General features: G+C 49.8%; 1 protein-coding gene across 2 annotated transcripts in view; it reads left to right on the plus strand.

The window, feature by feature from the left end:
• RFX4 (regulatory factor X4) overlaps nucleotides 1-27,885 on the plus strand; it is a 136,376-nt gene that overhangs the window by 97,621 nt on the left and 10,870 nt on the right. Inside the window, exons 12-16 of one of the 2 annotated variants that reach the window (XM_036019522.1) lie at nucleotides 4,994-5,088; nucleotides 5,530-5,647; nucleotides 14,099-14,218; nucleotides 14,538-14,696; nucleotides 26,168-26,330. In XM_036019522.1, coding sequence (XP_035875415.1) covers nucleotides 4,994-5,088; nucleotides 5,530-5,647; nucleotides 14,099-14,218; nucleotides 14,538-14,696; nucleotides 26,168-26,330 — 655 coding nt within the window. Of the gene's footprint in view, nucleotides 1-4,993; nucleotides 5,089-5,529; nucleotides 5,648-14,098; nucleotides 14,219-14,534; nucleotides 14,697-26,167; nucleotides 26,331-27,885 lie in introns of both variants that reach the window. The other variant, XM_028532325.2, reaches the window with a different exon arrangement.

The following is a 27,885-nucleotide window of genomic DNA, read 5'->3' on the forward strand; positions in this document are numbered from 1 at the left end:
CCCCTCAACACCTTTTGTGGGAAGGGAACTGGGACCCAGACTTGGAGGGAAAAGCACAATCACCATCGCTTGCTCTAGGGACCAGCGGGCCGAGCCTCTGCTGCTGCAGTCCCCCGGGGGCCGTGGCCGCCCCTCCACTAAACAGCCTTGCGGGCTTGCTCCTCCAGCTCTCTCAGGCCTGAGGCGGAATGGTGCCCGTGGAGGGTGTGGCTGTGTTCTTCTTCTAGAGGACAGGAGTGATGCAGTTCAGCTCAGCCCAGCTGGTGCTTGCTGAGTGCCCGTCCCGGGTTAGGCACTGTGGTAGATGCTGGGCAAGGAGCGGTGAATAAGATGGACACTGCCCTTCCCGTGGGGGGAGCTGGGCTAATGGAGAACCAGAAGTTGCACAAGCAATTACGAGTATGTCCCGTCTTACCGAAGAGGACACAGAAGAGGATGCAGTTCCAGGGAGAGGGGGCTGCGGGAAGGGCAGCGGGTCTGAAGGCAGATGGCCTGGCACTGGGGTGTCATCCCTGCCCCTCCCGGCGGCTGGGAGATGGTCCCTGAGCACAGGGAGCCGGGCCAAAGTTTGAGCAGGCTCAGGTGCAGCTGTGTGGTGCACTCTCCTTTCCTTACAACCAGGTGACACAACCGCGGGTTCCTGCCTTAGGGGGTCACCACCACACCCGGGATGTGGGTCCTACCTGGGAACGCTCTGCTTACCTTCAGCTGAAGAGTGCACGCTGGGACTTGAGCATGGTGAGAGCGTGGGGCTGGGCTCCAAACCCTGCCTCGGGTGCACCGTGACTCAGCCTCCAGATCCGTGGAAGGGGGGTGATGCAGAGGGCTGGAACGGGGACGCTGTGCGCCCCTGCCTGGCACACAGTGTAGCGCTAGGACACGAGGTGGCTGGAAGGCATGCACTGGAGTCTGGCTGTGTTTTAAACTTGCTTCCGCCATTCACCAGCTCTGAACCTCTGGAAAGTTACTCGTTTCACAGTGCCTGTTTCCTCATTTGTAAAATGTGGGAGGGGGTACTAAGAGTGCCTACCTCCTCGGGTGGCTCATCCATTCACTCAGCGAACACTGGGACACTAAAAAGGCACCTGGGAAACTCCTGCATACCACGCAGTTGCAGACTCTGGTCTCATGACATGCACGTTCCTGGGATCGGCAAAGGTTAAGTGAGTGTGTCCACGTAACGCTTTTAGAAGAGTGCCTGGCACGTGGCAAGCACCGAGTGATTGTTTTGCCACCACCATCATCATCGCTGATTGAAGCACTGTCCCTCAGACACACAGTGTTACAAAGAGTGAAAGAACAACCAACCAATGAGAAACAGTGCTACAAAGAGTGAAAGAACAACCAACCAATGAGAAACTCAGAGACCTGGGTTCTAGTCCCTCCCTGCTGCGTCACGGACGCACCCTCTGACTTGTGAGTGGGTCGTTCCACCTCGTTAGGACCTAGCTTCCTCATCTATAAAACAAGGCAGATCAAGTAAATGGACTTTTGTTTTTTAATATATTTTATTGATAATGATATTAAAGTTGTCCCAATTTTTCCCTCTTTGCCCCTCTCCACCTGGTACCCCCATTCCTCCAGCAATCCCCCCACTTAGTTCATTCCTGTAAGTCATGCATGTAAGTTCTTTGGCTTCTCCATTTCCTATACTGTTCTTAACATCCCCCTGGCTATTCTGTACCTACCAGTTTGTACTCCTTAATCCCTGCATTTTTTCCCCATTCTCCCCTTTCCCCCTCCAAGCTGATAACCCTCCAAATGATTTCCATATCTATGATTCTGTTCCTGTTCTGCTTGTTTGCTTGGTTTGTTTTTTAGATTCAGTTCTTAATAGTTGTGAATTTATTGTCATTTTAATGTTCATAGTTTTGATCATCTTCTTTTTCTTAAATGAGTTCCTTTAACATTTCATATAATAGTAGCTTGGTGATGATGAACTCCTTTAGCTTGATCTTATCTTGAAAGCACTTTATCTGCCCTTCCATTCTAAATGAAAGCTTTGCTGGATAGAGCAATCTTGGATGTAGGTCCTTGCTTTTCATCACTTTGAATACTTCTTGCCAGTCCCTTCTTGCCTGCAAAGTTTCTTCTGAGAAATCAGCTGACAGTCTTATGGGAACTCCTTTGTAGGTAACTCTCTACTTTTCTCTTGCTGTTTTTAAGATTCTTTCTTTTTTTTTTTAAAAGATTTTATTTATTTATTTATTTATTTATTTTTAGGGAGGGAAGGGAGGGAGATAGAGAGAGAGACACACACATCAATGTGCGGTTGCTGGGGGTTATGGCCTGCAACCCAGGAATGTACCCTGGCTGGGAATCAAACCTGGGACACTTTGGTTCCCAGCCCACGCTCAAAGATTCTTTCTTTATCTTTAACCTTTGGCATATTAATTATGATGTGTCTTGGTGTGTTCCTCTTTGGGTCCATCTTGTTTGGGACTCTCTGTGCTTCCTGGACTTGTATGTCTGTTTCCTTCACCAAATTAGGGAAATTTCCATTATTTTTTTTCAAATTAGTTTTCAATTTCTTGCTCTTTCTCTTCTCTTTCTGGCACCCCTATGATTCAAATATGCTATGTTTGAAGATGTCCCAGAGATTCCTTAGGCTATCATCTTCTTTTTTTTTTTTTTGGAGGGGAGGGATTGTTTTTTCTTCTTGCTGTTCTGATTGAGTGATTTTTTCTGCCTTATGTTCCAAATCATTGATTTGATTCTTGGCTTCATCTGCTCCACTGTTGGTTCCCTGTATATTCCTCTTTATTTCACTTGATGTGAATTTCATGTCTGCCTGGGTCTTTTTCATGATGTTCAAGTACCCCATGAGTTCCTTTAGCATCCTAATAGCCAGTGTTTTGAATCCTGCATCTGATAGATTGCTTATCTCCATTTTGTGTAGTTCTTTTCCTGGAATTTCATTCTGTTCTTTCATTTGGGCCATATTTCTTTGTCTCCTCATTTTGGCAGCTTCCCTGTGTTTTTTTCTGCTTTGACTCCCTGTCTTAGTAGTGTGGCCTATTGTAAACAAGCACCCTGGCAAGTCGGATGGGGTGGAGCCTGAGGTAATCGCCAGGGCGAGGTAACCCGTGTCACAGCTCTGTGGCTCTGTGTGGGGGAGGGCTCGGAGAGGGGATAGTGCAGCTGCCTGGCCTCCGGAGTTCTGTCTAGGAGGAAGCTGTCTCCTGGCACTCACTCTGATGCCAGACTCTTCACTTTCTCCCTGTGTGCCACTGATGCCCTTCCCGCTTTGCCCTGGTGCTGAAGCCCAGAGGGAGTGAGTCTGCACAAGTCCTAAGTCCACTGTGGGCTCTTTAAGAGGAGACTCCTGAGAACCCCCCAGTTTCTTCTGCTGCCCCATCCCCTACTAGTTTTTACAGCCGGAATTATGGGGACTTATCTTCCTGGTGCTGGAACCCTGGGCTGAGTGGTCAGATGCGGGGCTGGGATCCCTGGCTCCTGAGGTGTATCCCCCCTGATTTCTACCTACCACACGTGGGTGTGGGGCTGCCTGTTCCATGTCTCCACACCTCTCCACGTGTCTCTGCATCTCCACTCCCCTACACGTTTGGAAGAATGTGGCTTTTTTAATTCCATAGTTGTCAGACTCCCATACAGCTCAGTTTTCTGATGAGTCTAGGTGATATTTGTTTTGTAGTCTAGTTGCGTTTTTGCTTTTACCTACGCCTCCATCTTGGCCAGGAGCCCCTAAATGGACTGTGAAAGCCGCTTCTCATTCTGCAGTGTTAGGACCTTCTGGTGGTCCTGGAAGCTGACCTCCTGTAGCAGCTGTGAACTAAGTAAAACAGGGCAACTGGGCCGTTCCGGTGAAATAGGAAAATAAAATAATTGCTCAGACAAATGAAAACTATAGGCATGTATGGATCTTGAATTGTGGTTTTATTTATTGAGCTCCACATACAAACACATGCACACAAAAATGTATTGAAAAGAGATGTTTCAAACTGGAGACCACCACAGAGAAGTGTCTATTTCCCATGGTGCTCCACTGATTGCAAAGCACGTCTTAGTTCAGTTATTTGACTCACAGCTGGAGACAGGTTGTACAGTGGGACAATTACCTGCCTTTTACTCATGCAAAAACTGAGGGCACAGTGATTACTTCCTTCACTCCACAAATATTTATTAAGCATCTACTACTTAAGTGTAGTAATCAGTGGTACTTAAGCTGAGCACTGAGAAGCTGGTTGGGTTACTGCCCAGCATAGCTGTGGTTTAGAAATACCGTATTTTGCTGTGTACAGTGCGCACTTTGTTGCCCAAATTTTTGAGGGAAAACTAAGGATGCACATTATACATGGGTACTATGGTTATATCCGATGGGTATAACAATCCTGTGGATGATGCGCACAAAAACCATGGGTGCGCGTTATATACGTCAAGATATGCTGTTTGAATGATCGGATGTGCCCTACCAGGGGCCGACAGCAAGGGAGCCACAGGGAGCCCATCCGCTCACATGAGCCAGCACGCCCTGGGGAGCAGCGGCGTCACGGCTGCAAAGGACAGCGGAAGGAGAGCAGGAGGCACACACACCCACACACACCCACACACGCGTGCTCCGGCTGTAGCACAGTAGGATGAGCAGCATGATAAAGGCAGAACACAGGAAATAAAGTGCTATGGACGTGTGCAGGGGAGTGATCGGCTCTGCTGGCAGGGGCCCGTGAATAGGGTAGAAAGGGTCATTTCGCCTGGGCCATTAAGAACCCAGCGGTCCAAGCAGAGGGCAGTGCCTGCAAAAGCAGGACTCGGGGGCACGAGAAGGAGTGAGGGGTGGCCAGGGTTGAAGGCGTTCACAGGCAAGGAGGGTGAGCCCAGACAGGTAAGTTGGGGCATGTTACCTAAAGCCTCGAATGCCCTGCTGAGGCTTCGGAGTTTTCATTCATTCAGTTTTGCTCCTCCGTTTCTTTGAGAAGGTGCGTCTCTGTTTGCACACGGCGCGGTGACGGTGGGGCTCTCCTTTGTTTGGCAGTATATCAGGAGTTTGACCACCTGCTGGAGGAGCAGTCTCCCATCGAGTCCTACATCGAGTGGCTGGACACCATGGTGGACCGCTGCGTCGTGAAGGTTGGCGAGCGGGAGGGGAGGGGAGGGGCGGGGCAGCCCTGGGGAGTGCAGCCCGTCCTTTACCTTCGTGGCACCTGGGTAGTGTAGTGCCCCACAGTGCACCACCTGAATGTTCCTCAGCAGCTACCATGCCCCAGGGTTGTGAGGTGAGGCTGGGACCCCTCAGGAGGGGACGGGGGCCTCCTGTAGGAGGCCACACCCTGAGTCTTCCTCCCCTGATTCAGCCTGGTCAGCATCTCTGGTGTCTGTTATGTACGTTGGGCCTTGACAAAAGATTTCATTTTCTAAAGTGTGTTTTCTCACTGATCCAAACAAAGTTGAAAACCGTTGCTCTAGACTTGGAACTCGGAGACCTTCCGTAAGCCTTCCTGTCAATTTCCAAAGACAGCGATAAATGAAAGCTCCGGTCCACCCCTGTTAAAGGCATTCACTTTCTTGTAGGTGGCTGCCAAGAGACAAGGGTCCCTGAGGAAAGTGGCCCAGCAGTTCCTCTTGATGTGGTCCTGTTTCGGCACCAGGGTGATCCGGGACATGACCTTGCACAGTGCCCCCAGCTTCGGTAAGGCCACCCCAGCCCTCCCCGAGTCCCCACACTTCTTTCCTCCGGGCTCTGTGCATTGAGGCCACCTCTCGGAGTCAGCCGCAGCCTTTCTTACTGTCTCTGGGACCACGGGGACATTACCCTGACATGTATCTGTTCTGGGAGGACACCGTATTCTTAGACCTTTTAGGGAGAGAGGTGATGCTGTGAAGTGTTCCAGGTGATGTATACAAGCCTGGAAAGGAGAACACAGGCAGTGTTTGAGCTTAGGGAGGAATGAGGGGCAGGGTCTGTGCTCCCCGTCTGCTGGATGTGCCCAGAGATCGCTGCCTCCGCAGGACTGTCTTGCAGGACCCTGCAGTCCGCTCTGCCTCTGACAGCTCATGACGAAGCCCTGAGTCCGAGCATTTGCAAATGGCCTGGTGGGCACTCCAGCAATGGGTAGGCTGTCTAGAGTTTTCCTTACAAACGTGCCCCCATCTGGTCCCTGGAAGAGGACCTCTCATTCAATTTCCTCTTGTTTCACTGACCCCTCAGGCTTTCCTCACCCCCAGGAGACACCCCTACCCCAGGTCCTCAGCTACTATTCTCCAGTATACAGGACTTGGAATCTGCCCTGGGGTGCTTGTGCCGGTCTCTGCGGGCGGGAACCTACTCCCTGACTCGGGGTGACTGCCGTGCCACCTCGTGGGACAGTGTTCTGCTTCTCCTGGGAAAGAATGGAGGATGGGAGGATGCATTGAGTCCCGGTCATCATTCACAAAGTGAGGGGGGGACTTGAAGGCATCCTCAGACATGGGAAACCTCAAACTACTTGGGCCTCGGTTTTGTAGATATTCGGGCAAAGGGCTGTTGGTAAATTTTCTGGGTAATTGCTTCAGCTCTCTATTTTACTTTGCAAGTAGAGATGTGGTTTCGCTTCTCATTATCTCCAATTAAGCCAATCAGCTCTGGGGTTTGCTCGGGGTTTAATTTGACACTTTTCCATCGAGCTTTGTATGGCCTTGTCACCGTTTTCCAGTTGTGCTATACAACCCAGTGAATATGGGGTGAAACAAAGAAGGCGCTATTTCTTCTAAACAGCTCCGTCCGTGAAAGACTGTGTTTACCCAATTGCGGCCGCGTTTTGTGGTGGATTTCTTTCATCTCGGCGTAGGGAAGGTCCCCGAACCTGCCCGCACCGTGGCCGCGGGCGCTTTGGGCTGCGTGTGGAAATGCCCTGCTGACTGCTACGTGGCCAGTGCCACCAGGCGCGGCACTCTGATGACTTCCAGTTCAGCGCAGTTAATGTTCACACATGTTGCCTCTGGCTCTGGGAAAATCATTGGTGCAGAGCTGCTTGCAGTTAAGCGGGTGGTTGAAAAATATTTGAGATTTTTTTCACTTTTTCAAAATCAGAGAATCAACAGTATCACACATGGATACTCACCCACGGAGCGACCCTCTTTTTCTTGCACTGCCTTTTATTTTAATCAACTTGCTGATTCTTAAAGTGACTATGTATGTTACCAGGTACCCTTCTTTCAACAGGGAGAGTAATTCACTACAGTGTTCTTTGAAACTCATGTGTTTTTACTAAGTTAACAGGCAATCTGATAAAGGCAGTTTGGGCAGTAAAACAATTAGGGTTTTTTATGAATGGGCTGCATTTATTACTAAGAAATATTGCCCCTTAAAATGTGCTTCTTTCTTTCTGAGCTGCACACAGTTTGGGGATATACTGGAAACTCAGGCAAATGGCAAAAATGGTTGCAGACCTTTTAGAAAAGGAGAGAAAGAGATAGCAACCCAGTATCTCTTTCACAGTATTTTTCGACCCCGAACGGGTTGAAATACCTGCTTCCAAGTCCGTTTTGCAAACTATCTGAAATGCTCCCACTCATCCGACTCATTGTGGAGTTCTGCAGCTTGGGGTGACAGGCAAGTTGAAAGAATTTGCAGCAGACAAAAGCCCAGCTCCCCCTTTCTGCCTGTATATGTCAAAGACACAGTTGGTGGTTGTGTTTGGGTCATGTGTTCCCTGTATAAAAACAGCTAATTAGCAAAAAGAGCCCTCTGTTCCCTGGCCCCTCCCCCAGCCACCAGGGCCAGCTCCGAGCATCTTATCACTCCCCCACGACCCTGGGCGCCGTGCGTGGCGCAGGGGCCGTGTGCCGGAGCACCAGGCTGACCATCACAGTGTTCGTGCGGACACGACGGTGGGCCCATGGGGGCTCTGTCCCTTCTCCCCAGAACAGCCTCTGTCAGAGGCAGTTGGCCGCTTTCTTCTCCTTAATTCCCTTCCACTCTTTCCTCCCCGGTTCCTTGGCACCGGAAGAGCCCACACCATGAGCTAAAGCAGCTAGACTTTCTCTCTTTGCTGCGAACGGCAGTTTCTAGCAAAATTAGTCAGCAGAGGTCGGCTAGCAGGCAGTGAGCTTTCAGTCCTAGAAGGCTGAGGAAATTATAGAATTTTTATTAAAAAAAAAGACAACATATTGTCAGCCGCCTGCTCTGATTTCAGCTCTTAGGCCCCTGGACGCCCAGTCAGTGCAGGTGCCTCTGCCCTCTCGCTCTGGGGTTTCGCCTGTTGCCCCTGGTTTCTCAGGGGCAGCTGGAAGGCAGTGAGGGTTCCCAGAGCTACTTGGGCACGAAACAGTTTGAAAGCAGTCCTGGGTCTGAGGGCCGAGGGAGCAGGATCGCACATCATTCCCCAGGTTTCCACTTTTTTACACACTTGTTTTCAGGTCTAGCAGCGAAGTTCACTCACTCGGCTGGAGGGCCCACCTGGCTGTCTTACCCAGGACCTGCTACGTGGCAGGGGCCTGGTGTCAGAAGTGTTGCTCACGGCCCCCACCGAGCACCAGGAAGCCGAAACTGCTCTCCCTGTTTGCAGGAGAGGGGACAGGGGCCCAGGGAGGGGAGGGGCTTGCCCGTGGACTTCTCTCGGCCACCGTCTCTCCTTTCTCCAGTGAAACACTACTAACGGAAACAAAGTAACATCCACGGAGAGCCTAGCACACGTGACACGTGATATTAGGCGCTCTGATTTAATTCTCACAACCACTGTTGAGGTCCCCTACTCCTGCCCTCCATGTGACAGAACGTGATGCACAGACAGGACAGTGGCACTCGCTATGACACAGGCGTAGGAAGCATGTACTACCATTTCACTCGCACGTGAACTCTGCAAGGCAGACAGACAGTAACAGGGGCCTTTCAGCGGGGAGGGACGGAAGAGAGCTCAGAGAATGTTCTTGCCCCAGATTAACAGGGCAAGTGGTAGGGCTCTGCTTCACAATTCAATCTGCCCGACCACGAGACCTGTCCTTTTCCGGTGGCCACAGTTCAGACACACACTCTGGGCCCAGGTGCATGGACAAAAAGGCTGGACAGATTCATTTGGTCCTCAGCGATGGTTTTAAAAAATCCATATCGATGGGTTTTGTTTAAAAAAGTTAAAGCTATGAGAAAAAGGAACAGTAATTAGACTATCGTGAGTCACAAGTGGTACCAGAAGACAATGGCATGCTATCTTTTAAGTGTTGAGAACAAAGAACTGTCAACCATTATTCAAGAGTGAGGGCAAAGTGGAGACGTATTCAGAGATCCACAAAGATAAGGGACTTGGCGCCCATAGATCTCCACTTAAAAAAAGAAAAACACTAAAGAATTCATGTCAGCCAGAGGGACAGGAAAGCCACAGCGAGGGTCTGGAGTATAAGAAGCAATGATGTTCTAGTTCATTTTGCTGTGTGGCAAATTGCCCCAAAGCTTAGTTGCTTAAAACAATCATTTTCTTACTGTGCTTATGGGTTCTGGGGGTCAGGAACCTGGACAGGGCGCAGTAGGGACGTTTTCCCTGCTCTGCGATGTCTGGGGCCTTGGATGGGGAGTCTCAGAAGCTGGTAGTGAGCCGACAGCTGCAGGCATCTTCACCCGCGTGTCTGGTGCCTGCGCTGGGCCAATGTGACGTCCGGGGCTGCAGAACAAGGTGCCCTCGGGTGACCCTTGCATGCGGCTTAGTTTCCTCACAGCCTGGTGGCTTTCGAACCGCTAAATAATGCAGCGGGTGAGCTCAGGGCCCCACGGTGAGCATTCCAAGCCGCCAGAGAGCCGCACTGCCTTTTATGACCCAACCTTAGAAGTTACGCAGGGCCGCTTCCTCCACACCGTTGGTCAGAACAGTCATGAGCCTGCTGCGGCCGAAGGGGGTGTGTAGCCCCAGACTCCCCCTGGGCGGAATGTCAGAGCATTTGAGGGCCCCATTTTTTAAAAAAGATTTTATTTATTTTTAGAGAGGGAAGGGAGGGAGGGAGAGAGAGAGAGAGAAAGAGAGAGAGAGAGAGAGAGAGAGAGAAACATCAATGTGCAGTTACTGGGGGTCATGGCCTGCAACCCAGGCATGTACCCTGACTGGGAATCGAACCTGCAATGCTTTGGTTCGCAGCCCTCACTCAATCCACTGAGCTACGCCAGCCAGGGCCTAAGGACCCCATTTTAAGATGAGAGAAATTCTTAAATTTGTCAACAAATTCAATTAACTATTGATTCTAATTTGAAAACTAATTTCATGTGTTTACAAAGGGTCAAACCAAACTCTAGGAAACAATACCACATGGGTGGTGGGAAGAGAATCTTCAAGGACTAGTTAGGGAACGCTCAGGTCCTGGAATACTAAATAAAGCCAGGCAGTGAGTACACTGGTGTTCATTTTAAAATTCCCTATACCTTTCCACATGTTTGGAATTTTTCACAAGAAAAAAAGAGAAAAGCTTTGATTCTATAACATGCAATTAATTATGTTAACAACATAACGTAACACATAACAACAACAGCAAAACAAATCGCTTTTTGTCTCTATCCTAATACTTTTTCATAACAGGCTCTGATGCTCACTAGCTCTGTGACTTTAGGCAAGTTATTTAAACCCTCCGAGCTTCCGCTTCCCCATGTATCAGTTGAAGACAATAATATCTTCTTCACGGTGCTGGAAAATTAAAAGAGCGTAGCACAGTGCATGTGCTCAGTGGTCAGTGCTTGCCCATGTGATCCAGTCATCTAACCAAATATTCACGGAGCCTCTACAGTGTGCCTGGCACTCTCCTAGACACTGGGTATAGGGAAATGGGGGGAAAACAGATAAAAACCCCTGCATCTATGGAGCATACAGTCTAGTGGAGGAAGGCACTAGATAACAATGAGGAGTTGAATATACAGTACAACAAATGGTGATGAGTGGTAAGGAGAGAAATAAGGCAGGGGTGTTCACTATAATCACCTTTGTCCCATTGGACTCTGTCTTGGATGTTTTTCTCTTCCTCTCCCGGGTCCCTCTGCCCCCCCCCCCCCACACCCTCTGGCCCCGCTGTCCCCACCCTCCCTCCTCTCCAGTCCTTCTGTGTCTCCTTGTCACTTTCCCCTTCTCTGTTTGCACTGCACCCGTGGTCAGGACACTCTGGCACTGATCTGTTTGCTGCCCAGTAATCTTAATGATTGATTTCTGCTCACTAAGGACACTGTAGCTTTTGTGGAGTCAGGGGCTGTGAAGCTCTCTGTGTCCTTTCTGCTCAGAGCGCTTAGCACCAGAGAAGGCAGGAAGCAGCAGCTCTACAAATTTGTTTGAGAGACGACTGAAAGTCTTCAGACCCACGGGGTAACGGGTAACGATCAGGGCCCTTATGGAAGAGAGCTTGGAGCCCCAGGTGAGCACCATCCCTAAGCCCAGATCTGAAGTTCTCTAGCAGCGTGGCCCTAGGCAAGTTCCTTCTCCTCAGCAGATCTTCGTTTCCTTGTCTTACAAAACAGGAGGGTTATAGAGATGATGCCTAAGGTGCCTGCCTGTGTTAAAGCCAGTCTAAGCCCATTTTTATCGTCTAGCCTCCATTTCTCCATTGTAATTCATTGTGTCCTAGTATGTTTCTTTCCATGCTTGTTGATGCAGAGCAACACCTCAGCACATATCTCTTGGTTTTGAAGATAGTTTCCTTTGAAGGAGTCGATGCTATCTTTTGACTTCTTTGACTATAAACAAAAGAGTTACAGGATCTTAGAACATTAGAAGCAAAAGAGACCTTAGAGATAAGAACGATAGTTACCATGTAGTAAGCACCTAGTGTGTACTTTTTCTCATCGTGGTATTTCTGTAACATAGATTTTACTACCTCCCTTTTAGAGGGCCAAGTTGCAGAATAACTGAAGAACAATTACAGAATTAGACAGTCATGGGTTCAAGTCCCGTTCTGCCACGTAATAACTGTGTGACATTGGACAATCACATTGCCATTTTAACACTGTAAGCTTCGATTTCCTCCTTTGCAAAAGGAGAGTGTCACTCATCTCATACAATTGTACTGAGGATTAACTGCAGCAGCAAATCTACAGTTGTTAAACATAGTGCCTGCCACAGAGCAAGGCCTCAATAAACAACTTAATTTGTTCTTAACGTTTACAAAGAGTAACTCATCTAAGGTCCCAGTTACTAAGTGGCAGAGCTGGATCTCAACCTGGGTGGTTTGATCCAGCACCCATGCAATTACCCATAATGCTGTACTTCATCAGTGATTCAAAAGTCCCATTTTGGGGAAGTGGATGGAAAGTTTAGTTTTGGAGACAGCATCTCACAGTGACTCAGCAAAACCTGAACCTTGCTAAATTCCAAGTGGGTTTGAAAAACAGACACAGCCCCCCCAGGGGGTGGAGGAAGAATGTGCAGAAGGAACAGGATGGGGGCCTTTGGCCTGCAGCCCTGTGGGCACAAGCATGGGTGGTACGTCTGGCTCCGGAGAGAGCAGGGAAAGGTATAGATGCACACGGCCTGCTGGGCATCCAGAGGCCTCAGAGGGAAGCCAAAGGCTTTCCTCCGTAGCTTTCCTAGGCCACAATAATCAATCTATCTGAGAAGAAGGGTGTGGGGTGGGGGATGTACCTAAGCCAGGCGCAATTAAGGATAAAATAAATTCCACCCAGGAGGAGTCACCCCAAAGCCCCTATCTGGTCTCTGTCACCTTTTGTTCTGAGACTCGAAAGGGCATATAGCTCACAACTCAAATAGCCCTCCCGGGGCCAATATGTCAAAGGTTTCTTCCTGAGTCTTCTGCTTCTTAAAAATAACTAGCTTATAACAATCACTATCACCCAAAAGAGCATATTTGGGGGAATAAAACTCTCCTCCCCCTCAAGGAAAATAGGAAAAGAGGGGGAGCTCGTAGGGAGGTAGGTGAGTTGGGGACACCCCACGGGACAGCAGGATGCCTGCGTGGAGGGGGCCCATGGGAGCTGGGAGCAGGGGCTGGAGGCGAAGGCTCGGCCCCTGTCCCTGACTCTGGCCTTCAGGAGGCCTCGACGGCAGCAGTGACTGAGCGCCTACCGTACATGGGCCACTCCACGGCCCGGTGGAGCATGACATGGAAGAAAAGGTGGTTTGGGAATAATATATTATTTATTAATTGTGTCATCTTGCACAAGCACTTGACTTGCAAAATAGGCATAAGAAACACCTACCCTGCAGGGTGGTTGCAGAGATTACATCAGAGAATACACAGCTTTGAGCACAGGGACCGGCACTGGAAAATCTGGTAAAGTTATTGTTCACATCCCTTTGAAAGGAAGAGCTTACTGTAAATTGAAAATGGAGAGAACCACTTGAAAATACCAAAATACATTTCAATGTAATACTTTTTCTGAGAACCATGTGCTAAATGAAGGTCTTAGAAACATTTAAGGAAATAATTCGGCCATTGTAAACTTAAAATTTCAGTTCTCCTCCTAGAACTAGGTAATTGGCAGATACCGATGAACTAGAAGGTGATGTTCCTGCCACGGACTCCCTTAAAGTCCAGTCCGGGAATTAAGGTGGTGTGCTGGTGGAGGAAATAAGACTGAGCGAGCCCTGGCTGGTGTGGCTCAGTGGGTTGTGCACCACCCTGCAAACTGAAAGATTAGCCGTTCAATTCCCACTCAGGGCACATGCGTGGGTTGTGGGCCGAGTCCCCAGCTGGGGGTGTGCAAGAAGCAGCGGATCCGATGTTTCTCTTGCACATCAGTGTTTCTCTCCCTCCCTTTCTCCCCACCTTCCCCTCTCTCCAAAAATAAATAAAATCTTAAAAAAAATAAGACTGAACGAGGTGCTCAGAGGATGATGAGGCCAGTGCATATGGGGGAGCTCAGAGGCACTGGGACAGCTGGCTCCACAGGTGCCATCTCTGATGGTGTCATACTAATAGACTGAGCGAGGGCAAGGCTCCATTACCACAAAGTGTGAATGACCCTTACCTACGCTAAGCGCTCGATTAGGTTGCGGATACGCAGAGGAGAGCAGCCTGTCCCCCTGCGGAGAGCCTCACTGAGCGGGGAGGGGGGGGGGGAGAGTGCGTGTCCCGAAGAGAGAACAGAGCAGGAGCACACAGTGTAACCCGTGCCGTGGACCGGGAGGTGGGGCGTACGGGAGCCGGCAGGACTCACCCTTCCGTTTCGATCTCCTCTCGCCAGGGTCGTTTCACCTGATTCACTTGATGTTTGACGACTACGTGCTCTACCTGCTGGAGTCCCTGCACTGCCAGGAGCGGGCCAACGAGCTCATGCGAGCCATGAAGGGCGAAGGGAGCACTGGTAAGCCGGCGGGGCCCCCCTGGGCCCTTGAGTCTGTATCCTCACTTCCAGGCTCCCCGCCTCTGCAGCTCTGTGTCCCGAAGGATGGCGCTGCGGCGAGCCGGCCAAGTGGTGTGACACCTTTCCTCCTTTAGAACGCGATGTCCTTTTCTTTAGAGTGGGCGTGTGGCAATTGGGAATTGCCTCGTGGGAAACCCACGAAGGGCTTTACGTGACACAGAAATACATTAGAAAGTGTATTTCCTTTTTTAAGCCCCTTAAGGACAACGCGCCCTGACCTTGGGCCCTGAGAACCTGCCCTTTCCTCTGCCCGTAGCAGAAGTCCGCGAAGAGATCATCTTGACGGACGCCGCCCCGCCAACCCCTTCGCCGGTGCCGTCCTTTTCTCCGGCGAAGTCGGCCACGTCCGTGGAAGTGCCACACCCCCCCTCCCCGGTCAGCAACCCGTCCCCCGAGTACACCGGCCTCAGCACCACAGGTAACGGGGGCCCTCGAGGCTTTGAGTGGGGGGTCGGTGTCTAAAGCAAGAGCTTTCTGGGAAAACGTTCTTCCCTCCAGTCCCCCCTCCCCCGACCCCCGTTAAGTCCAGAGCCTGAGTATTTTCCTGGATTTGTAGATGACTTGGCAGTTACTCATTTATTTGTTGGTACATATTCTTTATGCTTCTGCTTTCAGCTTGGCAGATGAAGTACATGATAAAATCTCCATTCCCCCCCCCCCAAACCTAAGCCATTAACATGATTAAAATGATACAAAACGTGAATTCACACACAGCCATTCTTGGAAACAAGAAAGCGAGCTGTCTGTGGTTCACATCTCGGAAAGCGGGGCGGGCAGCAAGCCACACACGCGGCGGCACAACAGCCATCGCGAGACAGGGAATGAGGAGGCGTGGCCAGGTGCTGCGCCGCCCCGAGGAGGCGGGGCTTCTGCCTGGTCAGCGGTGTCACGAGAGGCCTCACTGGGGAGGAGGAGGATTTGAGCTGGAACTTGACTTTGACGAGGGTGTAGCAGAAGGGCCTTCCGGGCAGAGGACAGGGTGAGCCCCCACGAGGGTGGGGGCGTGTAGGGCCATTTCGGAGACCTGTGAGCTTTGGCTGAAATGTCACAGGCCCATGAGAGAGTCGTACGGGCTGGAAAGGTTCAATTCCTTGTCCTGGGCACCGTAGCCAATAGTAGACATAAATACATTCCTTTACTCAGTTCAACAAATGTCCTTGCTCACAAGACTTGTGGAAACGATATATTGAACATGAAGTGTTCAGTGAGCGCAGCTAATATGCAGTAATAAAGTGTGTGTGTGTGTGTGTGTGTGTGTATCTCCAGACTAGATGACATGGTTGCAGTCAGATGAGGCAGGAAAGGCCGAAGTGCCTTGTTGCTGGTGGCGTGCAGCCGGGCAGAAGGGGCTGTGGAGATTAAGGTCTCCAGAACTCGGGCTGCCCCTGGGAATGGCGCAGGAGCCTAGAGGGAGAAGCCGTTTCCTTCCCGCCTGGACACTGGCAGGCAGGAGAAAAGCCTTTGGGGCAGAGTCACTGACAGCCTTAGAAAACATGGAGGACTCAGCAAACGGGGAAGGGTGGGTACACAGCAACAAAGGCAGAGACCGCCTTCTGCCCGATGGGCCCAGGACGGTGGCGGGGCAGGTGAACAGGCCAGTCTTTGTGGAGTGGAGGGCTTAGTATGACTGTGATAATTAATTCACTATCTTTCCATCCCAACCTGCTTCTCTATTGCCCCGGTTACCCAAGCACCAAATCTAGGAATCAGCTCAAATTTTCCCTCGCTCTCCACTCCTGTATTAGGATTGGCTAAGCTACTGTAACAAACAGACCCAAACATAGGTGGAGTTAACACAGCAGAAATCTATCTCATGCTTGCAAACAGTGCTGGCAGGGTGTCTGGGTCAGAGAGCGGGCTCTCTGTAGTGCAGCCATTTGGAGGTGCACGCTCCTTCGGTAGTGGGCTCCCCCATCCCCCGGGGCAGTGGTTCTCAAAGTGTGGTCCACGGGCCAGCAATCTCAGCATCTCCTGAGACCTTGTTAGAAATGCTCATTGACAGGTCCCACTGCAGGCCCGCTGTGTCAGGAACTCTAGGGTGGGGCCCAGCAGTTTGCCTAGCAAGCCCCCCCACCTCCACACCTGGAGGCTTGTGGGGCAAGCCTTTTCTGCTTTCTGATGCCCCCACATTTTGAAGACCTCTGCCTTGGGGCTTTGTCAAGCCCTGGCCTGAAGGTGGCACTTGTCACTTCTACTTATATTGCATGGCCCAGGGCTTGGTCACAAAGCCTCATGGGACTGCAAAGAGAGCCTGGGCTAGCATGTCCCCAGGTAGGGAAAGGGGGGGGGGGGCAGTGTATTGGGAGGAGAGAGCTGGCATTCCCCACCCTGCCTCCCAAGCCCAGTTGTTCCGTTGCTGATCTGAACTGACCCGCTCCTTCCCACCCAACTACGGTCATCTGGTTCAGGCCGGCCCCGTCTCTCACGGACATCTCCAGTGACTCTCAGCCTGGTTACCACACTGCCCGCCGGGCTTGTTTTCCTGAAGCGTATGCCTCCTCCAAGCGCCGGGGCACGGAGTTCACTGCCACACACTGAAGCCTAAAGCACTCCCCCCTAGCACTTCTCACAGCTCCGCCTCCAGCACTGTCCTTCCATTCTGAGAAAACCCTACTCGTCTTCTGTGACCTTGGCTTCCCTCACCCTCCAGGTTCGAATCTCCCTCCAGACCTTCAGAGCACAGGCTTAGTTATATCCTCATTCTGCTTACAACAGAACTGTTTTCAGAATAGACTGGGAACCCAATTATATTTGTTGAAGGCCAAATAAATAGAGTGAGACCGCCCTATTTAGGATGTTGTCTGTTACCCATTCATTCACTCACACATCTATCCACTTATGCAGTAAGTGTTCCTCTGGTGGCTTCTGTGTGCTAAACAGTTCAGATAGCTGGTGATGCAACCAAGAGACTCATGGTCCCTGCCCCCTGGGAGTTGGCGGAGTTGACAGTTTGGAGGTTAGGGCTCTGACGAGTTCCAGGATAATGTGACGAGTGCCAGGTTGGGAGAAGGGTCAGGGTGTGTTTGGAGAGTCTGGGAAGGCTGAGCAGTGAGAGGCGTTCCAGGCAGAGGAAGTAATGTGTGAGGAGGCCCGGAGGCAAGAGAGAGCATGCCGCTTTCAGGGAACTTGACGTGGGTATTCCAGCAGCCTCTTGATGAATTCCTCTGCTCAAGTTTCCTCTCTGTCCAGAGCTGGAGCACCTCAGAGAGGACAGGAGCAGATGCGAGGGGCCCGTAAGGTGGCTGCCTCCTCTGTGCTCTGCCAAAGGCAGAAACTTGCCAACAAGCCCAGTGGCGCCTTGTCAGGAGCTGCTAAGGAGCCGGGATTCTCCAAGAATGTTGAAAAGGAGGGTTGTCGGTAACTGGCATTCGATCGAGCTTTGATTTCACGTTGGGTGCACGGCTAGAGAGAGTTCTCCTTGTCTGTGGAAGTTTGGATTTGAACATCACCAAGTGTTCTTTACATAGTTGCCCCTGAAATCATGTTTTGTTTTCTACTTTGAAAAGAAAGAACACGAGCCCTTCCGCTCCCCCCCATAAGTTTCTCTCCATAGTGGGTTGTTGTAGCTTCTGCTTGGAGGACTTGGGAGGAGGACGAGGAATTAATTATAAAGAACAATGTTGTTCACTGAAAATAAGAAAGGGAAGGAGGCTGAAGCCCTGTTCACAGCTCTTCAGTGGCTTGGGTCCCCCAAGACTAGAATTTCGGGGCAGCCCTCCCGAGTCTCTGGCCTCGCTCAGAAAGGCGAGAGGGCAGTGAGAACAGCGAGGGGGAGCCGTGAGCCTGAACCACCCCCCCTCGCATCCCACCCCCGCACACTGCAGGGCCGTCAGCGACAACATCCTCACCAGGGAGGTAAACAGGGAAATGATGCAAGTAAAACAGTTCTGCATTATGAAGCAGAAACAATTTGAATGGAACCTCTCTGGCCCTGTGGCAACACAACAAACAAAGAGGCTCTAAGGAAACACGGGGACGGGAGGAGCGAGAGGGAGAGGCTTCCAGGATCCCTTCGTAATTCCCATCCAGCCAGCGAGTCGGCCTGGCCTTCCTCGCAGCGGTGCGGTGCGGGGGCCCCGCGGCACGGCAGGTGTGACGGGCAAAGCCGCAGGAACATCATAAATGTGTGCAGAGCTTTCTGGGCAGCGTGTTCAAGAGTCATAAAAGTAGCTTCTTAGAAATACAAATGTGAACCAGGTTCTTCTCAGAGGACCGCAACCTTTGAAGATTTTGGCGCATTCCAGCTTTGTTCTCAGATATCTCCAGGGGGCATTAAAAATGTCATCCTGCGTGAAATTATGTATAATATTTTTGTCAAGTACGCTTTTGAAATACTCCATTGCTAAATTGGACCGGATCTTGGCATGTACTGCGGGTCATGTTCTTGGAGGAAACATAAATATAATTTCCTAACAACATGTATGGTTTTATAGATATTACCTTATAAAGCACAAATTATGAATTTATGATATACACCTAAATAGTAGGAAATCTATTATGGTAGGCTTCTCAAAATTGGGGGATTTTTGTAATTTTTCATGAGCCAATGTTGTAAATTGGAAGGCAATTGTAAATCTTATAAAATGCATTTACCACGTTTCTTTTTTAAAAAGGTTAACTCGGCATATGGTTCTCATGCCCAGTTAACTTTTATTTCCATCTTAAAATTATTGCTTGTTTATATGCCATTACTTTCCAAAAAGGATCTGAAGTGGTTAGCAAAAAATGAAGCAAAACCATTTTTTCAAAAAGGGCCCAAACCAGGAAGCGAGACATAAAGAAGTGGGTAGAATAAAGCAATAAAACTCTTGGCTAAAACAGTTTATTAACACCTTACGTGACATTGTATGTGAGCCGATCATTTTGTCGGGTCTCTAGCACACTCAGAGTGGCATTGCTCGGATGATGTACGTGTCAGCAACTCAGGAAGAGGTGGCACCAAGCAGTGTCTCATCTTGATGGACACTTCCATGTCCAGCTGTGAGAAAGGGAACCGTAGTGTGTCTGCTTGGTGAGCACGAGGAGAACATTAACTCATTGCACAGAACCCTGGGGCATCCGCCTGACACAAGGACTAGGGAACAGAGAGCAGCAGAGATGAGGAGTGATGACCTACCAAGACTACATCCAGGTCTATGTCCACACCTACACACAGGATTTCTAAATGTGCTTTCTTACGACTGTACTTAGTCGTTGTTTTTAAAAAGGGAAAATAATAAAAGTGAAAGGAAAGGAATAGCAGGCACCCAAAACTGAACCTGACACATGGCCGATTTTAACTGGGCACGTTCAAATCTATGGCAACGCTGTGGTCAGAGAATGGTTCCAGTGTTCTGTTTCAACAGGTTTCCACAGATGGCTAGCTGTGACTCCCGTATACATTTTTTTTGAAATCCTCACCTAAGGACATGCTTTTATTGACTTTAAAGAGGAGGGAGAGAAACAGAGAAAGAGAGAAATATCATTTGGTCGCTTCCCATTATGTGCCCCAACTGGGCTTCATCCAGCAACCTAGGTATGTGCACTGGCCAGGAATTGAACCCGCAACCTTTCTTTGGTATATGGGATTATGCTCCAACTAATTGAGCCACCCAGCCAGGGCTCCCATATATCCAGGTTTTTTTCCCTCCTAACTTCGTGGGCTTGCCACCACCCTCATGGCCCAGCAAAGTTCAGCAACCTTAACTTTCTTTAAGGAAAGCTGGCTCTCTTCCTCCTCGGGAGCATGGCAGGTGGTGCCAATCCGAGCTGCCCGCTTAACATGACACTGGGCTGTGATTCTTTCATGTCATTTAAGACAAAATGTTAAGCTCCCGCTCTGTCCGGGTCAGGCCACCACAAGGCTCCAAGATGTTGTTTATGATGCCATTTTAAGTATTCCCTCCTTTAACAATGACAATAAAAGTTAACTATTAAACTCGTGTTTTCACCCTCCCACCATGGGTTCCCTGCAGCACAAAACCAGCAAATCAAATCATTGAGACGCTAGGATGCCTAAAGAAATAAAAGCAAATTCCTCATAAACGGCCCTAACTATAGAACATCTGGCCTGCCCAGCTGCGTTTTCTCTGCATCAGTTGGGGATGTAACAAAGGTAACTGGCCCCTCGTCTTCCCCGATAACAAAAGCTCAGTTATTCCGAGAGCAGCTAAACCACTTGGGGTATGGCAGACACTGCGGGCCGGCCTGTGAGCCTGTGATGACTCATCACAGAACTTCCGAGTCCTCGAGGCCAGCCAACTCCTCCTCCTCATCCTGCTGCTTCCTTTTCTGCAAAGGGACGAAATCGGGAAATGTAAGCTGGGACTGAAAACACATGGTTAATTTGCTCTTGACTTCACACCGTCAAGGTCTTGGCTTGGTGTCGGGAACCTCTGGATGTGCTCATTCATTCATTCATTCCATGTATTCCGTGTCCAATTGGTGGCCCCAGGGGTACAGAAGTGAGAAAAACAGGCATAGTTGCTGCTCTCGAGCTACTTACATTCTAGTGGGGAAGAGGATCACTACCAAGGGAGACCACCAAGTAAATACACAATGCCATGTGCTCATAATGAAAATAATAGTATGCTAGGAAAGGGCATGACATGGGGCCCCACCTGAGATGGGGTCAGAGAAGGCCTCTGTGAGGTGGCAGTGGCACCGGTCTGAGACCCGCAGCCTCACAGGGAGTCCGGCATGTGCGGGCGGCGGGAGGAGAAGGGCCCGCTGGGCTGCGGGGAACAGCGTGTGCGCAGGCCTGAGCCTGCAAGGAGCCTGGCAGCGTGCGGACTGACTGCTACGTGCAAATAAGGGAGGAGGGGTCTGGGCCCTGAATCAACGTCTCTCTCTGGGAACTGACTGCTTTGCTGCCCCTGGTCAGTTTTTTGTTGATTAGATTTTGGCCGTGGAACTATTGGTAATGTTGAACTCAAACAGATGAGTTTTTTAGCTCCAGCAGGTGTTCTCCTTAAGCACAACTACCCTGAGGATAGATGATAGGCAATGGGACTTACTGATAGATGTCTCGGTCCTGAAAATTACATGAAATGTTTGTTTAGTATCAGAGACAGTCAAGCAGCACAAAGAGCACTTCCTGGGATGGTGGAAACTATTTGTCTGAGCGTCTGAAACAGTAGACACTAACCACACACGTGGCTAGTGAGCACTTGAAATGTGGCTAGTACAGCTAAAAAAAAAAAAAAAAAAGAAAAAAAACCCTGACTTGTTAATTGCATTTCATTTTAAACTGAAATACCCACCTATGGCTAGCGGCTCCTGTTTTAGGGCAGAGCAGCTCCACACTCTGGACATAAAACTTAAAGGAGCTTATTTCTCGGGAAAATACTAACAACGGGCTTAGGTTAGCTCCGAACCTGAGCAGCAGCTGGATGGCTCATAGAATCCTAGTGGGGAAAAAGGTCAAACGGTTTCGTCCAAGATCTGAAGGAAGGGCACAGCTAGGGAGCTGGGAAGTAGTTTAAATTTTCACACATATGCCCCAGTCTCACACCTTCTGATTTTTAATGGCCCTCAACATGCAGGCTGCGTGACAGGGGGCAGAGGGCCACGGATGGAGCCTTGCTGCTCCAAGTGTCCGCCACCGACCGACAGCATCGCCATCATTCAGAGGCTTGTTACACATGCAGACTCACTAGCTGGACTCCCAACCCACTGAGTCAGAATCTACATTTTAACGAGACCTCCAGTGACTCAGACGCACATTCGACTGTGAGAAGCAGTTGCTGTGAAAAGGCTTTGGAGCCGGGCAGGTCTGGGTTCAAATCCCAACTCTACCACTTACCTGAGCCAAGTCTTGGGCCTCAATTTTCTCACCTAAAAAAGAAGGTACTACTGCTTACTTCAAAAGGTTATCATGAAGATTCAGTGAGCCATTGTATAAAAAGGTACTAGCATGAGGTCTGGTTTATGTTGGACGATCGATCAATCATTTATTTAACAAGTCATTACTGACTGCCTAGTATAATCCAAGCACCCTTCCCATCTTATGTTTAAAGCCCTTTCCCAGAAAACAAACAGACAAACAACAACAACAACAAAAGCCCTTGGGAAAAGGGGAAAAGAATGTTTTATTGGGGATGTAAAGGAAAGAAACAAGAAAATGTTCCTCTCTGGCAGTTTCAACACTGTAACACAAATAACTCTCCTTTACAGGGTGCCCAGACCCCCTAGGATCCTTACTGGGTTCACAAAGATCGGGGTGCCCAGCACTGTCCTCAGAGGTGCCATTAGGGGGGTAGAAGAATGGGGAGGGGAGAATCAGAGAAAGTCAGGGAATTAGACAAATAGGAAAAGTCCGTTATGGTTTTACCAACAAACAAAAAGCAATTAGAGCTGTCTCAAAAAATTAAGCACAAACTGTTAACTGCCCAGATTTCCTTTCACTCGTTTCCTTAAAAAAAAGCAGCAGCGATTCTCACTGGAGGTCCCGCTGGTCTGGTCGGAGAGGGAAGGCGAGGGGTGTTCTCTCCCGCTGCCCCGCCACCCCTGCGGAAAGGGTTTCTCACCCAAGCCAGTAGGTGTTAATCTGCTTAAGCCTGCCTGAGTGCGTCTGTGAGGTTGCTGGCACACGGCCATTTAGGGGTTTTGTTTCCCAGGCCACAGGAGCCCATTTTTCCAGGAGTGCCACTGGCTTTTTGTTGGATAACGTCTGTTTCTAGCAGCATTCGCTCCTTCCACAACAAATTCAATGGCACAGAAATTTACTGAACACCTACTATTTGCCAGCCCCCTCTGTTGGGGATACAGGGATGGATAAGGAGCTCACGCAGAAGTAACTTCTGCATCCTCTCGGGTGATGGCTGTTATTACTGCATCGTCCTGCTGCTTGGGGAGGGAGGGGGCGCCGTGCAGGGCAGAGAAAACCCTTGGCTTCCTTAGCGGCCCCCTTTTCAGTCCCCACTGACCTCCCTGTGCTCTCCCGAGGTTCTGGGGGCTTCGAGGGTTAATTACTTGCCGGCGGTGACTGGTTCATTGTTCTTCCCACACCCTTCCACTTTTGCTTAATATAGTTTAATGTTTTTCTCTTCACAGAGGCAAGACCCCTTCGTTGTAGAAAAATACAGATAAGCAAAAAAGAAGGGAAAGTTTTAAACCATCCTCCATTCTACCACCTAGAGATAACCTGGTTTAATAAAAAGGCTATTTTCCGAATTGTAACAGTAACTTCACATGCAGCGCAAAATACGGAGGAGGGCCATCACATAAAATCCAGTCACCTGGGATGTGATCCTTGGGGAGGGGGGTGTCCTCCCAGTCTTCTTGCAGTTGTTACAGAGAATGCGGGGTGGGGAGGGACATGGGGTAAATGTGCAAGCTAGGAAGGGGGCCATTTAGCCATGCTGGTGGATAAGCACCAGTCACTGTACAGAAAAACCTGTGTAGAACTTTGCTGTCGGTAGCTCAATCACCATTGCTACTCAAATATTTCGTCCTTGGTGACAGAATCTGACTCAGGAAACTTGTCTTTCTTCCTTGGAATCCGAAAGGGGAAATCTGGAAGTTTCTACTTTAAGCGAGGATGATAGAAGAATGCCCGAATTCGTGATGAAGAGTGCTTGACTATCATTGAAAGCTATAGATCTCTTTGATACATGTTATCTCAGTGAATTCTCACACTAGTCCTTCAAGGTAGATATTATTGTCCCTGTTTCAGAGATGAGGAGAGAAAGGCTCATAAAGCTTAAGCGGCTTGCCCCGGATCTTGCCTGCAGCCCGCGGCAGCACTAGGACCCAGAGTGAGGAGACGCTATGGTAGAGTGTAAGTGGGGACAGTGTGGCGGACCAGGGCTCAGAGCCCCACCGGGCCACCCCCTCACTCTGGGACCTCGGGCAGGTTGTTTGGCACGCTGTGTTTCCCCGGACTGGACTTTCCCGCGACACCAGTAGCCCGAAATTAGTGTCAACATAGTGACAGTCCTAAGGACCAGACATAGAGCCCATGGTCAGGGTGGTGTCAAGGACCCTGTCGAACAGTTCAAAGCTGCCCCTTAATGAGAGCGTCTGAAGGAAATTCCCGTTTGTCCTGAATGCCAAGGGCAGCAGGCTCCGGGGCGATTTGTTTCCCACCCCGCGGCCCCTAACTGGTCAGGCTTCCCTTTCAGCGCTGGCTCCTGGAAAACTCTGAGCCGCGTACAAGGCTCGCCTGGAGAGAATCTGGACCTTTAGAGTATGGACCTTCCGCGCATTCCTGCCTGCACGTTTTGCTCCGGTTTTGTTTTCATTCCTTCTCCCACTGCCCGGGGATGGCATTCCCACCGGGAGTGTCTGTCGTGCACTCGGCGCAGCGCCTGGCCCGTATGAGATGCTCGGTCTGTGGCGTCTCCTGTCATGCTCTGCGGCTGCATTTGTGTCAGTTCACAAAAAAAGGCATTCAAACAGATTCTCCAATCTGTGCGAGGGCTCAATAGGGAGTTCTTTTCAGAATAAACGCATGTATTTAAGTAGGATGCTACCTCTACAATGTTCTACTGGTATTCCTTACTGGGTCTCTGTCACGCAGCCGGCACGGGGCAGGCCCACTGGCTGCCCCCTCCTCTTGCTCTGGGCCAACGCCGCTGCTCTCACGTGCTGTGTGCAAGTGTCTGGGATGGAATGGACTGGGTTTTAAAAATGAAAACCTTTTCTTTATCTTTCCAAAGGAATTTTAAGATAGAAATGATCTGCTGCAGAATATACAGGGTTGGAGAACCAAGTTTTCTCTTCTTAAAACAGGCCTCCCTTAACCAATTCTTTAAGTTTTCATTTGCCTACAAGGGGGCAGTTGAGTCCCTATTCCCTCTACTTTCTAAAATAGGTTTGATTATTTCCACTATGTCAACATTCTAGAATTTATCAGAAATTAAGTTAATGAGTTTATTGTCAAGTTATGAGTTTATTGAACAACATAAGCTTATTTATTATTAGTGATTTCTTAAATTGCCATTTTTCATTCTAACCATCTCATAAAATTCTTAAGCATCTTGAGTGTTTTTGATTTTGTCAGTTTCTTTTCTCAGTCCCAGCACCTCCAAGGCATCCAATTAAAAAGTAAATTAGTGGCATTAATAATATGTATGGAATAGGTCACAGTTAAGGTCACTGTCGTATAATCTTCAAAAAGACCTGGACAAGCAGAGCCCAATAATCTCCTTATGTTTGTTTAAGGCAATTTGTTGGATCCTTAACACCTGTTGAGTGTGAAGTTCTTTTTCTAGGCTTGTCTGGGCTACATTGCCCAAGCTTTCTTTCCTTCTCAGTCCTCCCCTCCCCTCCCCTCCCCTTCTCTCCCCTCCCCTCCCTTTCCCTTCCCATTCCAATCCATTCCATTTCTTCCTTTTAAAAACTTTATCGGAAGTCTTTTGGCCTCCAGGCTCTGTGCTAAACACTGGGGGCAAAATAGATAAGATCCAATGGTAGGCAAAATAGACAATGTCCCTACCCTCATGGAGTTCGAAGTCCATCGGGGGTGGGGGTAGGCATTAATCAAATCACACTCATGAACTGATTAAGATGAAAAATTGTGGTAGGCACCATCAACTGTGACTAGGATGACGACTGTGGTAGGCAGTGTGGGATCGGATCCCGTCTGGGGCTAGGAGATAGCTTCTCTAAACTGACATATGAAGAATGCATGGGTACCAAGGGAAGTGCGAGGGCTCCAGGCCGCAGAAACAACATGTGCAAAGGCCCTGTGGTGCTGGGAATCGTGGTACTTTGGAAAGAAAGATACTGTGGCTGGATGTAGAGGATGCTTCTGGTGAGGTCAGCAGGGCCAGAGGCCCATGCTTTGTAAAGACTTTGCAAAGCTTTCAGCTTAAGAGCAATGGGAAGCCACTGAAGTGTTCTAAGGAAGAGCTGGAGGCACAAGAGCTGTACTAGGGACTGACGCATCTTGATTTTTCTCCGTAGGAGCGATGCAGTCATACACGTGGTCCCTAACGTACACAGTGACTACGGCGGCGGGGTCCCCCGCTGAAAACTCCCAGCAGCTCCCCTGTATGAGGAGCACTCATGTGCCTTCTTCCTCGGTCACACACAGGATACCAGTTTATCCTCACAGAGAGGAGCACGGGTAGGTGACTTGCTTTTCAACGTGATTTGAAAGAGCAGAGCTTAGTTGGCGGCTGTTTTCTCAAAGGACGGGAGGAGCACCAGCGTCTGTTGAGTTCTCGCAGTGTGCACAGCGCCACACCGGGTGGAACTGTCTTGCACAGCCCCCGCTGCGGCTGGGCAGGGCGGGTGTCAGTGACCCCACTTTATAGGTGAGGAAACTGAGAGACGTGCTTGATGAAGCTCAGCTCCTCTAAGTCCCGCAGCTGGTAAACATGGGGTCCAGACTGAGCATCTGCCTGCCTCCAAAGCCTGTGTTTTTCCCTCTTCACTCCTCTAAAGTCTCAGCTGAAAACATCCATTCAGCTTTTCCCCTCGGTGGCTCCTTTGCACTTGGTAGCCGTACACAGCTTCGCGGTAGGTCCCAGTCTTTTACGGCTGCTTAGAGGAGGGCTTCCCCACTTGAGAGCTGCAGGACCCTGGAGGGCGTTAATTTTGAATGGGGGTCATTGGAACCTGTGGGTTCCAATGGCGCTTTGGACCCTGAATAAATAGATCCTTCATTTTGCCTATATTATACAGTGATGTTGCCGTGATGAATGAACTACACATCACTTAAAAGTGTTACCTGAATCACAGTAGCTTTTTGCCAGTATGCATTGTCTTTATCAAAAGATACAGATCTTACGATGTCTAATGTGCAGTGATCTGAAAAACGCTTATGATGTTAAAAAGGGCCCTTCATCTCAAGAAGCTGAGACTCTGCTGTGTGGGTGCAAGTGAGCCTCACAAGCCAGGTCCCCACACGCCAGCCGTGGGGCACCCGGGACGGGGAGGAGTAGCCGGAGGAGGAGGAGCTCCTAGGTCCCTTCCTCACGGTGGCCCTGAGGGTGGGTGCGGGCCTGAGTTATCTCCATTGGTCTAGGTACCTCAGCAGTGCACCCATTATTTTTGCAAGGGGCTCTTAGAGTATTTCCCCACACGTTTAGAATAGATGTTGAAAATTATTTCAGAGCACTTTTCGATTCTGCAGGAATGGCAGAATAAACACCCATGTGGTCATATGCCAGCACCTTTGCTGTAAAGTTAAGAACAGCGACGAGCAGACCCCGTGTGTCCACAGAACTTCCTTTTTTATAGCGTGTCTTCACCCACGTGACCCTCCGAATAAGCACGTGCAGCACGTTTACAGACAGCAGAAACGAGCAGCCCAAGGCCCCACAGCGTGAAAGGGGTGGAGCCAGGCTTGGAGCCAGGCTCGCTGACACCTTGGTGACCGAGCTGAGGCGTCTGGTTCCAGGAGAGAGCTCACAGAAGGCTTCCCCATGATGGGGAAGCCGAGGCCTGAACGAGACAAAACCATAGATCCCGAAGTAACTTCTTTGTTTTCCTATTTGACTTCAGGCTATAATATAGACATTTTAACACAACAAGAGAAGAGGCTTCCATCACTAATTGTGTTCCGCTCAGAGCCAGCTTCTGTCCCCTGAGCGCTGGCTGGGCGGTAAGGGAGATGTGCCGAGGGGAGGGGGAAGTCAGCCTGGGAGTTGACACTTACCACAGCAAAGCCACAGAGT

Source organism: Phyllostomus discolor, chromosome 2 (genome assembly GCF_004126475.2).
Source record: "Phyllostomus discolor isolate MPI-MPIP mPhyDis1 chromosome 2, mPhyDis1.pri.v3, whole genome shotgun sequence".
NCBI lineage: Eukaryota > Metazoa > Chordata > Mammalia > Chiroptera > Phyllostomidae > Phyllostomus > Phyllostomus discolor.